Genomic DNA, 14,208 nt, shown 5'->3' on the forward strand with positions numbered 1-14,208 from the left:
GTACAGTATTATTCGTTAAGTCAAGATTTTTATTTTTCAGTGAATTTAGAGACTGACAGGTGAGTGCATTTCTCATCTCATTAATTCTGATTTATTAAACTTTTATTTACTGCGAATCAAAGCAAATGCATAAAAAGCGCAAAATTATATTATTTAAGTTTCGTGCTTTATCAGATTATTTTTAGATCCCATTTAAATAACTGAAGAAAAAAAAACATTAAATCTCTCTCGGCTGCTGCATATTGGCAGTGGGCAGCACAGCAAAACCATTGCCATATTATATTATATTATATTATATTATATTATATTATATTATATTATATTATATTATATTATATTATATTATATTATATTATATTATATCATATTATATTATTTCTTCATGTTATTGAAACTAAAAATGAATATAGCAAAACTCTTCCCTCATTCATATTCAAATAATATCTGATAGATTTAAGCGCAAGTGCTTAATATAACTATTTCAAGACCAAAACTAGTATGTAACATGCACATTTGAGCTTTGATGTTACATAGTGATGTTACATATATATATATATATATATATATATATATATATATATATATATATATATATATATATACAATTGATCAGGTGTCTTAATCTTAATTTATGAAAGTTGAATAATGCACTCACCTGTCCATCTCTAAATTTGTGGAACTGCAAGATTAAAAGATTGGATGTGTCTCCTGTAGCAACACATGATTAATAGCAGTGCTTGCACACAGGTGCATAAGGTCAGTTGGTTCACCTTTACCATCTGTTTCATATTCAAAGTAATGCCAGTTTTCACTTCTAGTACAGTCCTTATTTACCAGTTTCAAGTACGCTGATTCGAGTCATATTGTATCGTTCTGTTGTTAAGATTACTGGTTTCAGCCACAGATTTTGAAGCAATATCGAAGTGAGCAAAATTGTGATATCAAACCGTTGGAAATATACTGTTCATACCACAATTTTTCCAGTAGCAGTGTGCAGCACATCTCTATTCAGATAATTTATTTGTTTAAAAGCATTGTTAAACATATTTATCATATTGCATGTGCATTTTCAGAACAAGTGCCAAGTGATCTACATTCACAACCTTCCAAGCAGCGTGACTCAGACCATGCTGCGCAAGCGCTTCGAGGCCTTCGGCCATCCAGAGGATTGTAAAGTGGTCATCAAAAAAGAGTGGGTTTCATTTTTGTCTACTTGCCTGACTTGATGATGAGTGGGAGAGCGGACTCCTGATGTTTCCATGTGTTTGTTTAGGGAGCGTTGTGGAGTGATCACACTGAGGCACACTCAGAACGGCCAGACCTCACGGCACAGGTGGGATTTGCTCGGTCCGAGTGGCGGAAACGGCAGTCGGCGGTTTGGCAGAAAGCGTTACATAGATCTGGGTAAGAGAACAGAGAGTTTTCCATGTCTTTGATCTTCTCTTTGCATCAGTCGTCTGCTTCTCTGAGTCAGAGGAAAGTGTCTTCTCCTTTCTAAGCTAATAAACGGCCTAATTCAACTTCATTTGCATTTAAATAGGAAAAAAAAGACTTTTTGATTCTTGGTTGACCCACTTGAAGAAGCAGGCTGCAGTTTTAATTATATTCAGGCCGGTACACCGCAGTGCTTTGCTATTACTTCAAGGCGATGGTCTAAACAATGTGTGAAGTCAGTTCCAGACGACGATAATGAAAAAGCTGCTCGCCTCATAATTTGTTCATTTTTATACCAGACTCACTGTCTAATCGAATGTGCTGAGTCAGATTATATTACATATAGCAGATAGGATGCAAACAAAAAAAAACTGCTGCCCACATGAGTGGTGAAACTAACAATATGTTTATTAACGGCTCTGGGGTGATCAGGGGTGCACAAACCTTTTCTTATGAAGGGCAAAAAAACAAACTTGATTGAGGGAGGTGACGCAGTAGATAGTGCTGTGGCCTCACAGCAAGAAGGTTGCTGGTTCGAGCCTCAGCTGGGTCAGTTGGCGATTCTGTGTGGAGTTTGCAAAATCGAGGCTGAACTCTCACAGCGTGAGCAGGGCTTAAGTGTGTGTGTGAAATGTTTCCCAGATTCATTCGGCTGTGGCGACCTCTGAAATAGAGACTAAGCCAAATAAATGCATAAAAAGTAAAAGCAAACCGTGAAATACAGTTCTGAGTTATGTAGTAAGATACTTTGTGTAAAATATTGAATTAGTAATTATGTTATTAAGCAGTGTTGCTATTCATAGCTGATAAAAAATTGCCATAAATTAAAAAAATTAATAAATCTGATATTAAACATACAATGTAAATTAAAAAATCTACATATTATACATCTTAGATGCAAAACTTAAATTGAAGTACTCACTAAAAATATGTAAATTAAAATGACAAAAAATAAGAGCAAATATTAAACTAAACGTTTATTGAAAATATCAAAGAACTTTAAAATAATATAAATAATAATAATATGCTAATAAAAAGATGCAGAAACAATATTCACTTAGAAAATGCTTTTATTTTTCCTGTGGCAAAAAACAAAAAAATTCCAAAGTAAAAACAAATATATATTTTTTGCTTGTGCCTGTACAGAAATGTATTATTTAAATATATTATATATTTGATTTATTAATGAAGTATTATTTTACTGTCTATGCATATAGTATTTCTATATTTACTTATTTATTTATATGACATAATATAATAATAAAATGCTGAATTAAAATAATAATTCACCTTCAGGTGCTCTGGTTTTCCCAACAGATCAAAGAAATGCAGTATAGGTGCATGGAGTAAGCTAAATTGGCCGTGTGTGTGTGAATGCAAGAGTGTATGGGTGTTTCCCAGTGTTGGGAAGTGCATCTGCTGCTATAAGTTTGTGGTTCATCCTGCTGAGGCGACCCGTTATTAATGAGGGACTAAGCCCAAAAGAAAATGAATAATTTTAATAACATGAATTTATATGCAGTTATGTCCATCATCAGTAAACTTAACAATTCTATTATAATTTATTTATTGTGTACAGTTGAAGTCAGAATTATTAAACCCCCTTTGAATGTTTTTTTCTTTTTTAAATATTTCCCAAATGATGTTTACAGAGCAAGGAAATTTTCACAGTATGTCTAATAATATTTTTTTCTTCTGGAGAAAGTCTCGTTTGTTTTATTTCGGCTTGAATAAAAACAGTATTTAATTTTTTTAAACACCATTTTAAGGTCAAAATTATTAGCCCCTTTAAGCTATGTATATTTTTTGATAGTCTACTGAACAAACCATCGTTATACAATGACTTGCCTAATTACCTTATCTTGAAACATATCTAGTAAAATATTTGAACTGCCATCATGGAAAGAGAAAATAAATTAGTTATTAGAGATGAGTTATTAAAACTATTATGTTTAGAAATGTGTTGAAAAATCTTCTCTCTGTTAAACGGAAATTGGTGGGAAAAAATAAACAGGGGGGCTAATAATTTAGGGGGTTTAATAACTCTGACTTCAACTGTACCTATTTGATTTCTTTTATAGTTTTAATCTAAGCATGTCTATGTGTGTGTTCAGATGAGGCAGGTCCAGGTCCAGTGAAGAGCAAGTATGATGCACTGGACTTTGATGCTCTGCTGAAAGAAGCTCAGAGGAGCCTGCATCGCTGACTCGCCTTACCACGCCTCCAGTTTCACGCCCCGTCCGGGACTCGCCTCAGCACCTCAACCAAGGCACTTCTTCATGTTTACATTTTGAACATTGGAATAAAAAAAGATATATATAGACCTTGTCACTTCTAACTGAGGATTGGAGGACATTTGGGGGGCAGGAGGATTACAAACGAACAGCTCTGAGACACCGGACACAAGTGCTGCTTTTCTTGTGTGTTTGATGCCATTCATGACGTTGCGAGCGGCTCGGGCTTCGTAGCAAACCGCACTCTTTTCCATTGGTTGTTGTGACGTGTGTGTTCTTTTTTTTATTTGTACCCCTTTGTCACTCTTCATAGACCCGCAAGGTGCTTTCACCATTTTGTCGTACAGATATATAAACAATAACTGCTTTGTATTAGCGAAACTTTGTGGATGTTCAACTCTGTGTGTGCGTGTGTGTTGCGATGAAAAGTGGGTTTAAAAGAAAAACAACAAACAAAAAAATCCTACAAGGTAGAGTTTACAAATCAAAAAGTCAAGAAAAAAAAGTAGTCTTTTTGTAATTTTAGTGCTTCCTTAATTTCATCTATGCACTCAAACGAGGTAGTGCTTCTTTGGTCTGGCTTCTGCCTTCCTCTGGTATGTTGAAGGGGCTTTTGCTGCTGGGTTGTCAGACACAAACAAGTCCAACCCAGACTGTGCTACTTTGAAGTCGATGTGTGTAATATTTTTCTCATATTCCAGCTTAAATTGGGGCGACAACTGTTGAAATTCTTTACTAAAACATTGCTCTGTTCTATTGAGCAGCCTGACTAAACCAGTTGTAAGAGTATAGAGTGGGGCTTTTTTAGGCTGACCTATCAGAAAAGAGTTTGTGGTGCAGAAAAGCACATTTCACCTTTAACTCATTTTTTGGAAGGAGCGAAAGCAACCCAATCCAATGTCAAATAATCATCAAACTTCAAAACTGGTAGAATATGCCCATCAGATGTAAGTGTAGTCATATTAACAATTGCTTGATGAAATTTCTTTCCACAAATTGCTGTCATTTTGCCTAAGGAAAAACTTAAAGCCCTGATATATTTACTCCAAAAGTTCTTCTCTGTTATTCATTTAGGTGTAAAAATGTCATCCGAGCAATGATTTGCTGTTAGTAAACCTCCCCAAGTGACCCCCACACTGCTTAAAGCGACTTTAATGTTATTGGTGCTACATTTTCCATCCATTAACATAATAAACACTATCCAAAATTCATGCCAAAGGAGGCGGAGCCATCATAGCCATGTATTGCACATATTGATCCAATGCTAGTTGTCTTCAGGAAAGTTCACTTTAGCGAACTGCCTCAAACTCATCAAATCTACTTCATTTTTACCTGATTTTGTTCAAATTAGTTTGTTTTTTAATTTTGCCGTTTCTTTGCATAGATTTAATTCCCCTTTTGGTGTCATTGGCCCAGTCCAGTGGTAATTTATAGTTTACCAATTGAAGCAAGGTTAGCATTGCCAAGCTGCTTCAAACAAAAAAAAACTTTTTGTTATTTAATCATCGACCATTTTTCCCTCACAGATTTTGTTGCCCCAAAGCACACCTTCAGTCCCATCGCCCAGGACCAATGATAGCTTGTTACTTGTTAAATTAAGTAAACTTGTTTAATCAAGTCGTTATAAATAATATTCAAAATAAGCTCAGAAAGACAGAAAGTCAGTTCACAACAATTAAATCTCACCAAAATTCCCACTAGCGTGACCGCACTTTACTTCTCAGCCAATTGGTTTAGACTTAAAAGCACAGTCATGTGGTTGGACTCCTCCAGTAGCATTGCCCTCGCACAGCTCTAGGTGGTCCCGCACTGAAGCACTCCTATCGGCGGTTGAGAGAAGGGTGGCGGTAAACTAGGAGGAAGATCTTTCCAGAGCTCAATCTCATTAGAGACGCAGTCGCGTTTCTACTTTGTTTACATGTCACTCTCTCATCCTCTTTCTCTCTCTCTAAGCTCAAACACTCTTTTTTTACTCTCTCCTTTCTGACGGGGGATGAAGATCTGCGGGTTTTTTCTAGCTCTTACCTTGTGGCTACTGCTCTATTTGTCTTTTGTGTGTGTGTTTTTTGAAGTCTAAACATGTACCAGTGTATAACTGCGTGTCATCTGTGTCTTTTACGGGGTCTAGGGATGGGTCCGTCCCTTATTATTATTGTTATTATACGCTGGGACCGTTGCTTTTATTCTACAGGGTTTCCTTGTGGATCTAGTGCAGTTGTGAGCGAGAGTGTGCGCATGTATGGTTTGGAGTAGGCCGCCGGGTCTCTCTTTACTCTCCCCTTTATCCAGAAACACACACCCCTAACCTGAATGTTTACATGACTGAATTCTCTTTCGACTTTTACTAGAGCGCACACTAAGTACAGAACGCCTTATTCAGTGTTAAAGTACCCTATCAGGACGTTTCCCTTTTACGGTACCGAGCTGTTACCTTGACACGGCCTCTGAACACTGACCAATTTGCCCATCTTGAGAAAACAAGCTGAATGAGTGTTTGTGCTTAGTATGTCTACTACTAAACAAGCAAGAGATGTGCTGGTTTACATGATTATATATATATATATATAGAGAGAGAGACGTATATAATGTGTATATAGCACTGTGTCTTGTGTAATCATGAGATGTATGGTTATGTGCTGTACAGCGACGTGGTAACGTGTGGTTTTAAAGGGTGGATCTGATTGGTTTGTTGGTGAACCCCATGATGCAGCGTTAAGCAATACAGGGAAATCCAGAAGGGAACTTTTGTTGAAATGGCTTCATAAGTCAAACACAGTTATATATATATATATATGAAGTGTCTCTTTAGAAATGGTTCTTTTTAATGACTTTAATGTGTTTTCGTTTTATGCAATTGAGATGCAATACCGCTTAAGAGATCAGAGTGAGCCTTTCTCACTGGAGAGATTGGTCGTTTTAGGGGAAATTGGATCCTGTACTGTACGGTGTTGTAGACAGCTCAGATGGTTCGGGAAAAAAACGAAGGTTGACGGTTAAAAACCGCTGGCTTTCATTAGGAAAATACACAGACAGCCCAATCTCACAAGGAGAGCCTTAAACCCTAGGGGAAAACAAAGCTATCAATCCTATCTGATCTCCTTTACAATCCAATGTGTTTTCTTTACTGAAGTGAGTAAACTTTTTTCAATACAGCCATATTATAAAAGGTATATACATATATATATGATTATATATATATACATATATATTTGTGTGTTTGTGTAGATAAATATATAGATGATATAATTTGTTATAGACCATTTTATTCAGTGTTTCAGAACACTTCAATACATTTCAGCACTGTCAATCTAGAATGTACAGATCCAAATTAAAAATAATAATAAAAAAATAAAAAAAAAATAAAAAAAACTTCCAAAGGGAACCTTCTTCAATGCAATACATTTTTCCAGCCCTCATTTTAGCAATCGCTAGACAAGTTGACCAAAAAGTACATTTGATGTTTGGATACCGGAGAAGCGTGTGGTATAACATCAAATCCATTTCACGAATGTCATGATTGTTTGGCTTGATCCTGTGTGTGAGAGAGAGATTGAGTAAAGGAGCGCATGTGATTTCTTCCTTTTTTATTTTAGTTCATACAAAATGTCACTTCTATTTCACTACATATACAGCCCTGAAGTTTGTTGTTAACACAGTACACGCTCTTTCAAGATTGAAGAGAGTTTTCTGCTCGAATCAGATTCTGGGAAAGTTTATATCGTCTGTGCTAAACCTTGGATCCTTTTTTTTTTATCAAGAAGCGGATCTAGCATTTGTGTCATTATGGTGCCAGAGCATCAGTTAATGAATCGCACATCTATGTCGCATTGTTTTGCTGCTTTAAGACCTTGTCTTTTGTGGAAACAAAATCTGAGTCAAAGGGCATACATTGTTTTCTTCATTGACTTGTTTTTATTGATTTCGTTTTTTGACTATTTACATCTAATGACTATCAAATTCGCTATGATTTTCCTTTTTTTAACGTAGTTTTTTTTGGTAAATACTGATAGTAAGATTTTATATTTTTACATATATTGGTTTTGAGTTGTTTTTTTTTTATTTATATGCCACTTAGTTTGGATGTCTTGAAATGGTGTTGGTTTTATTTTCATTTCTTTTTCTCTGTATCGTGTGATTTTCATACATCATGAGAATGTGGAGACAAATGCATTTCAGTATTTTTAAATTGTTAAAATCTAGTTTCCTAGATCAAATCTATATAGTGGAAATTATTTGATGTCATAAATTATATTTTAATTCATGTAAATAGTTTTAAAAAAAGATGATGGCTTCCTTTTAAACTGAACACATTTCTCTTCTGAGATTGTTTACATTATTAAACTGTAGAAACTGATCCTCCTATACTGTAAAAAAAAAAAACAACAACAAAAAAGTACATATATTCATTGTTTTGCCTCCAAAAAAAAATAAAATCCATAATGAACAATATTCAACTTTGTATTGAATTCATGTGTTTGCATTACTGACCAGAAATATTCAATTCAATTCACCTTTATTTGTACAGCACTTTTACAATGTAGATTGTGTCAAAGGAGCTTCACATACTATAGAAGATCATAGTAAATAATAGTAAATAAAAATATTGTAAATATAAATATACAGTGGAGATCAAATCTAGAGAAGCTTTTGATCAGCATTTTTCATTAGTAATGCAATCAAGTTAAAACTCTGATGGAATTATTGTATTTGAAATATGCTAAAATATATTAAGGTTACAGATGTACCAATGTGGTTAAAAGCATATGGGCCTTTTAAGGGTTCAGCGTTCCACTAGTTTGATGATAAACATGATGTATTCCCTCAGTCCTAAACAGATTAAAGAAATAGACGTTATTACTAACCCTCGTTCCAATCCTCTGAGACTTTTACATCATAGGAACTGAGATATTTTAGATGAAATCCGAAAGCTCTCCCATTCTCCAAAGACAATAATGTTCACGAGAAGTCCAGAAAGGAAGCGTTGTTTTGCTCATAGTAAAAGTGCTAAAAAAGTGCACACATTTTTGGTTCCTTTTCTGGACTTTGAACATCTCAGGACCTCTGCTCTCCACGGAGGATGAGAGAGAGCTCTTGGGTTTCATCTAAAATATCTTAATTTGCTTTCCGAAAATGAATGAAGGTCTCGAGAGATTAGAACGAAACAAGGGTGAGCAATTAATAACATCATTTACTTTTTATAGTGAACTAACCCTTTAAAATTGCTTTCATCATTGAAATGGGCAGGTGTGTCTCTTTGTACTCACATCAGCAAATTATATATACACAAGTATACATCAGAACAACATCCTACCTTATGCCAAGCTCATTTTAGCATGGTTTGCAGATTAAGGAACTCGTTGACAAGTCTGGCTGTGATAGAGTAAAAAATCAGCGGGTGATCTGCTCTCTGCAATACTTATGTGCGAACTACTTAACAATGTATCAAAGAGGTTCGCTGGCAAAAAAAACAAACAAATATCTAGCATGCCGAATATCTGGATCAGTCGGCTGACTTGATATCATGTTATGTCAGGAGCAGCTAATGAAAGAGTAGTTATGGGTTGACTATTGTTCTACAACAAGAAAAACATCAGTGTGCACACGTCCAAATAATACTAAAAGGCAGGAGCTTGATTAAGGCAGACACAATTGAAAAAGCAAGAACACTGCCACTTTAGCTCTCAAAAACAAATTTAATATGACAACGTTTCCATGCAGGTTAAATCGTTATATTAAATTTGACCATTGTTCTCACATTACTCAACTTAAATGTCTGTTATTGGCATATTGGTAATATTAAACCATGTTCTTCACTGAGCAACATAAATGGAGGCTAAGTCTATCAGCTGAACTGCCCACAGATCCGCTGATGGATCAGCTGATAGGTGTGGATTTCAAACAATCTAGTGAACGCTTTCAGAGCTATAAAGGACCCTTAAAAGGGCACTTATAAAAGGCCAGACAGAATTATTTGCTATTTCTGCACAGAATTTTGTCAAATAAATAAATAATGAGAGCGTAGTAAATAAAAACTTAACATGATATGAAAAATTTGCTTTTTAACACAAATCCAATCAGAATCACTTATTTGGTAAACAAAGTAAGTCTCATATAGCTACTAAAAGACAGAAACTTTTACTTTTCAAACTGTATTGAACATAAATCAATTAAACATTTGCATATTATTCAATAATATTACTGGAATTAATGTAAAAACTGAGTAAATGTAGATTTAAACACATTTGCATAAGTATACATAGACCCAATGACTTCTGTATTTAATCTGGCCTTTTGATTAAAGGTTAATCTAGGCTTCTTTCTGCTGATGAGATGTTTGGTCACTGCTTATTATAGTCCAAATTCTCCCAAATGTTAAAACAATATGCCAAGACAAATCCTTATCCTGAATCGCTGAGCAATTCCAGCTGCAGTGTTGACCTGATTGATCATTGAGATTCTCCATATTATCCTGTTCTCTCGTGCATTTGTCTTTGGTGGACGACCAGTCTTTTTGTGGGACTTGAATGAGTTAGTGACATTGTAAAGATGCAATAATCTGGAAATCACAAATATGAAATGACTACCTTCTTGAGATGTGGCTGAAAGGTCGTCCCTTTGGCGTTCAACTGGACAACCTGCTTTTGGAGAGTTCCAGTCACTTTAAAAAAGGCCTAACATCTTGGAAAGTCAGTAAAAACTGTTAAGATAATCTGCCAGTTAAATAAGGTTTGCAAGATAATTATCACCAAGAGCCAGATTTACACTAATAAACGAGAAGTATCGTATAGTGGTCTTTTTTTTGTTTTATTTATTTCTTCTTTTTCTGTAAGGTAATAATTTTGAAACTCGTAGGCCCACACGGAATATGTGCGCACAGAATTCCGCAGAATTTCTGCAGAATTCCGCAGATTTTAGCCCATTATTAACTCTGTTTTTTAACTTGAGTAAATGTGTAAATCTGAATTTATTCAGTTTTTATTCAGTAATTTATTACTTTTTATTTATTATATTAAGGGTTTAGTTATGATACTCTGCTGGATACTCCCAAAATAATTCCGCAGAAATCTGCAGATTTTTACCAAAATTCTCAGCAGAAATGGCAAAAAACGTCCGCAGATTTCGTCTGGCCCTGCTCATGGCATATGCTTTAAAAACTCGTCATTTATTTAAATTTTAAGACTTTTTATTAAAAAAAATGTTACATACATACTGTTTGCTATGGAATGCAAAAACTTTGAAGCTCATTATCTCAAAATCATTCAGAATGCAGATAGAAACCTTATAATTCCAGAGTGACGAACTGCTCCTTCATTGCTCTTGGGAAACCTCAAACAGGACTAAGCGGTAACCTCGAAATATAGAAAATTGTAGGCTGTCTAATTCTGACCTTCACTTTACAATCAAGTAAACAGCGAGAATATCTTCCACAGAAATTAACACTTTTCTGTTTCAGAGCACGGAAGATGCTTGAAACCAAGCAGCACTTGCTTTAAGGCCGCCACTTTTTTTCCCTGATGTTCCGCATGACTATTTCATTGTACAAACAGAATAGCTCAACCGGAAACTGTCTGATTGGTTACTGCACTGAAATGCCAGCCAATTGCAAATGGCTTGCTCTGTTGTATCCATGCAGACCGTCTACAATTTTAGAATGTGCAGCTAATTGTGCCAGTTTCTTTCACTGAGGTTATGTAGCAGAACATGCTGAATGAAACCACTGTTAATGCAGCCATTCGGAGGGCTGGTGGCAATTTGCCGCTCTGTTGGTTTGTGATTCAGATGTCAGAATAATCATTCCCTACGGCACTGTGTGTGCGTGTGTGTGTGTGAGAGAGAGAAGGAGAGGAATGCACAGCTATCAGAGTAAGAATGCGTATTTGCCATCACGTCAGATCTTATTTTGGTTTTTGCGGTGGTTGCAGATTTTGACTCCACCTCTGCTGTGAGAGTGAGGAAAATGTAGCAGAAGACGTGACATCATAGTCATTGACGTGCAGTGACTGCGTCTGTGACATGACGTAAATGCTAGCACTGAGTCCGCCTATTTTTGCTGTCCTGCCAATCGGCTTTCATCCTTCCCAGTCGATTTGGCCAACACCCCCTAGGTGTTATCCAATGCTTTTGTAAGACTGTTATGTATGTCCCAGTGGGACAGTTAGTACTAGCACACATACACGCGTACAACTGCATCCTAGGGCAGAAGTCTTCTTTTGCACAGCAACAGAGTTAAGAAGCTTTTTTTAAAACAAGAAAATAGAAAGAGACTATGCTTAGCAGTTTTTCAGTTTATTTTTAGATTTCTACATATAAATATTAATGGAAAAATACAATATAGAATTAGCAAATGTATTCACAATATACTCCCATGTATGTTTTATTTCGTAAGAATGCTCTAGTCTGTACAGTTTCAGCCATAAAGTACTTAAATGCTTTAAAAATACCTTTCTATTGACAGTCATGGCTATTGTTGTAAAAGTCAAAGAGACATTGTAATAGTTTGTTTCTAACACTAAAGGGATGTCTTTACTTACAAGCTCAAGACTAGTACAAAACGATTTAACAGGACATCCTGCTGAGAGAAATAATAAAAGCGGTCCAAATTATGGGTACACTGTCGTACATTCTTACGATGTGTTTTTGTGCTGCTTGACGTCTAGGAAATGACACAGGTCTTGGACTGAGCTGCGGGTTGGACAGAGTTTCCTGTGGGAGAAGCACAGTTGTAAACATGCATATATATTTCTAACGGAACGGTTTACAAATTAAAGAAACAATATTTATTTATTGTGTACAAAACTATATTCTGTGGAATAAAAAAGGAGACATTTTGAAGAATGTCCATGCAGCTCTTTTTCATACATTAAATCAGTGTTTCTCAACCACGATCCTGGAGGACCACCAGCTCTGCACATTTTCAGTGTCTCCCTAACCAAACACACCTGATTCAGATCATCAGCTCATTAGCAGAGACTGAAACAACTGTAATGGGTGTGCCAAACAAAGGAGACATCCAAAACATGCAGTGCTGGTGATCCTCAAGGAAAGTGGTTGAGAAACAGCATTAAACACAAAAGGATAACTACGCAAAACAAGTAAAATCATACAATAGTTTTGTGCAAGAAACAAACTGAAGTTTGTGTAATTTATGGTGGCCGAGAGTGCAATTACAAAAAACGCCAGCAAATTATGAAAAGATCTTCATCCGTTTGACAGCAAAACGTTTTGAATGCAAACACATCTGTAAAAAACACTCTGCATTTTCACACAACGTAAACAAATTATTAAAACGCGCTACATTTTCTGACAATGCAAACTATTAGGAAATTGTGCTGCATTTTCTCACACTTTCAAAAACATCAAAACACAACGGAAATGTTTCAAGAGAACACAAAAATGTGAAGGATGCCGCAATGCTATGCCTATGGCTGCGTCCAAAACCGCATAATTCCATACTATAAAATATGCTAAAATCAGTATGCGAGCCCAGCAGTATGCCCGAATTCATAAAATTCAAAAATCAGTATGCGAGAAGAACCCGGTTGACCTACTACTTCCGGCAAGATTCTAAAGTGCGCATCCCATGCACGCAGCGCTTTCCCATGAGACACGAGAGAGAATTCATAATTGTGAGTGAAGCTACACAACTCATGAGGATAGGTCACGTGATCATGGTGGATGTAGTACGTCCGAATTCCAGTCATACTGCTCACATTCTTACTAAATAGAAGGCACTTTTCTAACCACCGAGTAGTACGTTTGATTCAAATTCAGTACCTACTGAGTAGTAGGCTGTTTTGAACGCAGCCTATTGCTCAGTAAAGTAGAGGGTGATCTTTGAAAGGTGAGTTTTTAGTTTGTTTATTTAAACATCCTGGTTCCCTTGTCATTTGTATTTTATTTGCCTAAATAACCATAACCTAAATAGACGAGTCTGTCACGGTTTAGGGTTCTCTAGAAAGATTTCTGCGGTGTTTCCGAGCTGTGATGAGTCATTCTTGAATGATTCATTCATTTTGAATGAATCTTTTGTAAGAGTCAAGAACAATGAGTCCTCTCAGGGAGTGATTTGTTTATTTGTGCATTCGCACATTTGTACAGGTGGAGAGGACTAGTTTCTTTCTCAATTCCTTGATAGGGTTTGAATCCTTTGATCATCACGAAAAAGACAGTAGCCAATCACATGCAGTCAGAGCCAGAAAAAGATCTGATTTGTTCATCACTCGAGTCCTCGGTTTGAGTCGTTCATTTATCACTTAAAAGACAGTGGCCAATCATGCATTTACAGCTAGAAAAATATTTGATCGGTTCATTTTTTTGAGTCCTCGGGTTTGAGTCATCTCTCTTCCTTTACATGTGGTCAAATGATGAACAAATGACTCAAAAACCAAAAGACACTAATTGTGAACTAAATTTGAACTAATCATGGCTCTTTTCAACTCAGACTGTGTGCATTGGTTAGGTTTATGGCTCTATCAGTGTGACCTGAACGAACTACTTAATTTTAAAGACCTGCCAGAAGAGGTGAGCTGATAAATTCATA

General features: G+C 35.9%; 2 protein-coding genes across 4 annotated transcripts in view; one reads left to right on the plus strand and one right to left on the minus strand.

Annotated features, from left to right (window-relative positions):
- Nucleotides 1-4,049, plus strand: part of ppargc1b (peroxisome proliferator-activated receptor gamma, coactivator 1 beta) — a 62,335-nt gene extending 58,286 nt beyond the window's left edge. For both annotated transcript variants that reach the window (XM_087281490.1, XM_087281489.1), the window contains exons 10-12: nt 1,074-1,192; nt 1,274-1,404; nt 3,549-4,049. In XM_087281490.1, coding sequence (XP_087137616.1) covers nt 1,074-1,192; nt 1,274-1,404; nt 3,549-3,640 — 342 coding nt within the window. In that variant the 3' untranslated portion in view covers nt 3,641-4,049. The remainder of the gene's footprint in view (nt 1-1,073; nt 1,193-1,273; nt 1,405-3,548) is intronic.
- A 3,775-nt stretch (nt 4,050-7,824) lies between these two features.
- The window catches only part of pde6a (phosphodiesterase 6A, cGMP-specific, rod, alpha), a 33,351-nt gene continuing 26,967 nt past the window's right edge, over nt 7,825-14,208 (minus strand). Inside the window, exons 22-23 of one of the 2 annotated variants that reach the window (XM_087280261.1) lie at nt 10,206-12,371; nt 7,825-8,568 (exon numbers count right to left, since the gene is read on the minus strand). In XM_087280261.1, coding sequence (XP_087136387.1) covers nt 12,322-12,371 — 50 coding nt within the window. In that variant the 3' untranslated portion in view covers nt 7,825-8,568; nt 10,206-12,321. Of the gene's footprint in view, nt 8,569-10,205; nt 12,372-14,208 lie in introns of those variants that run through there. The other variant, NM_001007160.2, reaches the window with a different exon arrangement.

Source organism: Danio rerio, chromosome 14 (assembly GCF_052040795.2).
Source record: "Danio rerio strain M-AB ecotype USA chromosome 14, GRCz13ab, whole genome shotgun sequence".
NCBI lineage: Eukaryota > Metazoa > Chordata > Actinopteri > Cypriniformes > Danionidae > Danio > Danio rerio.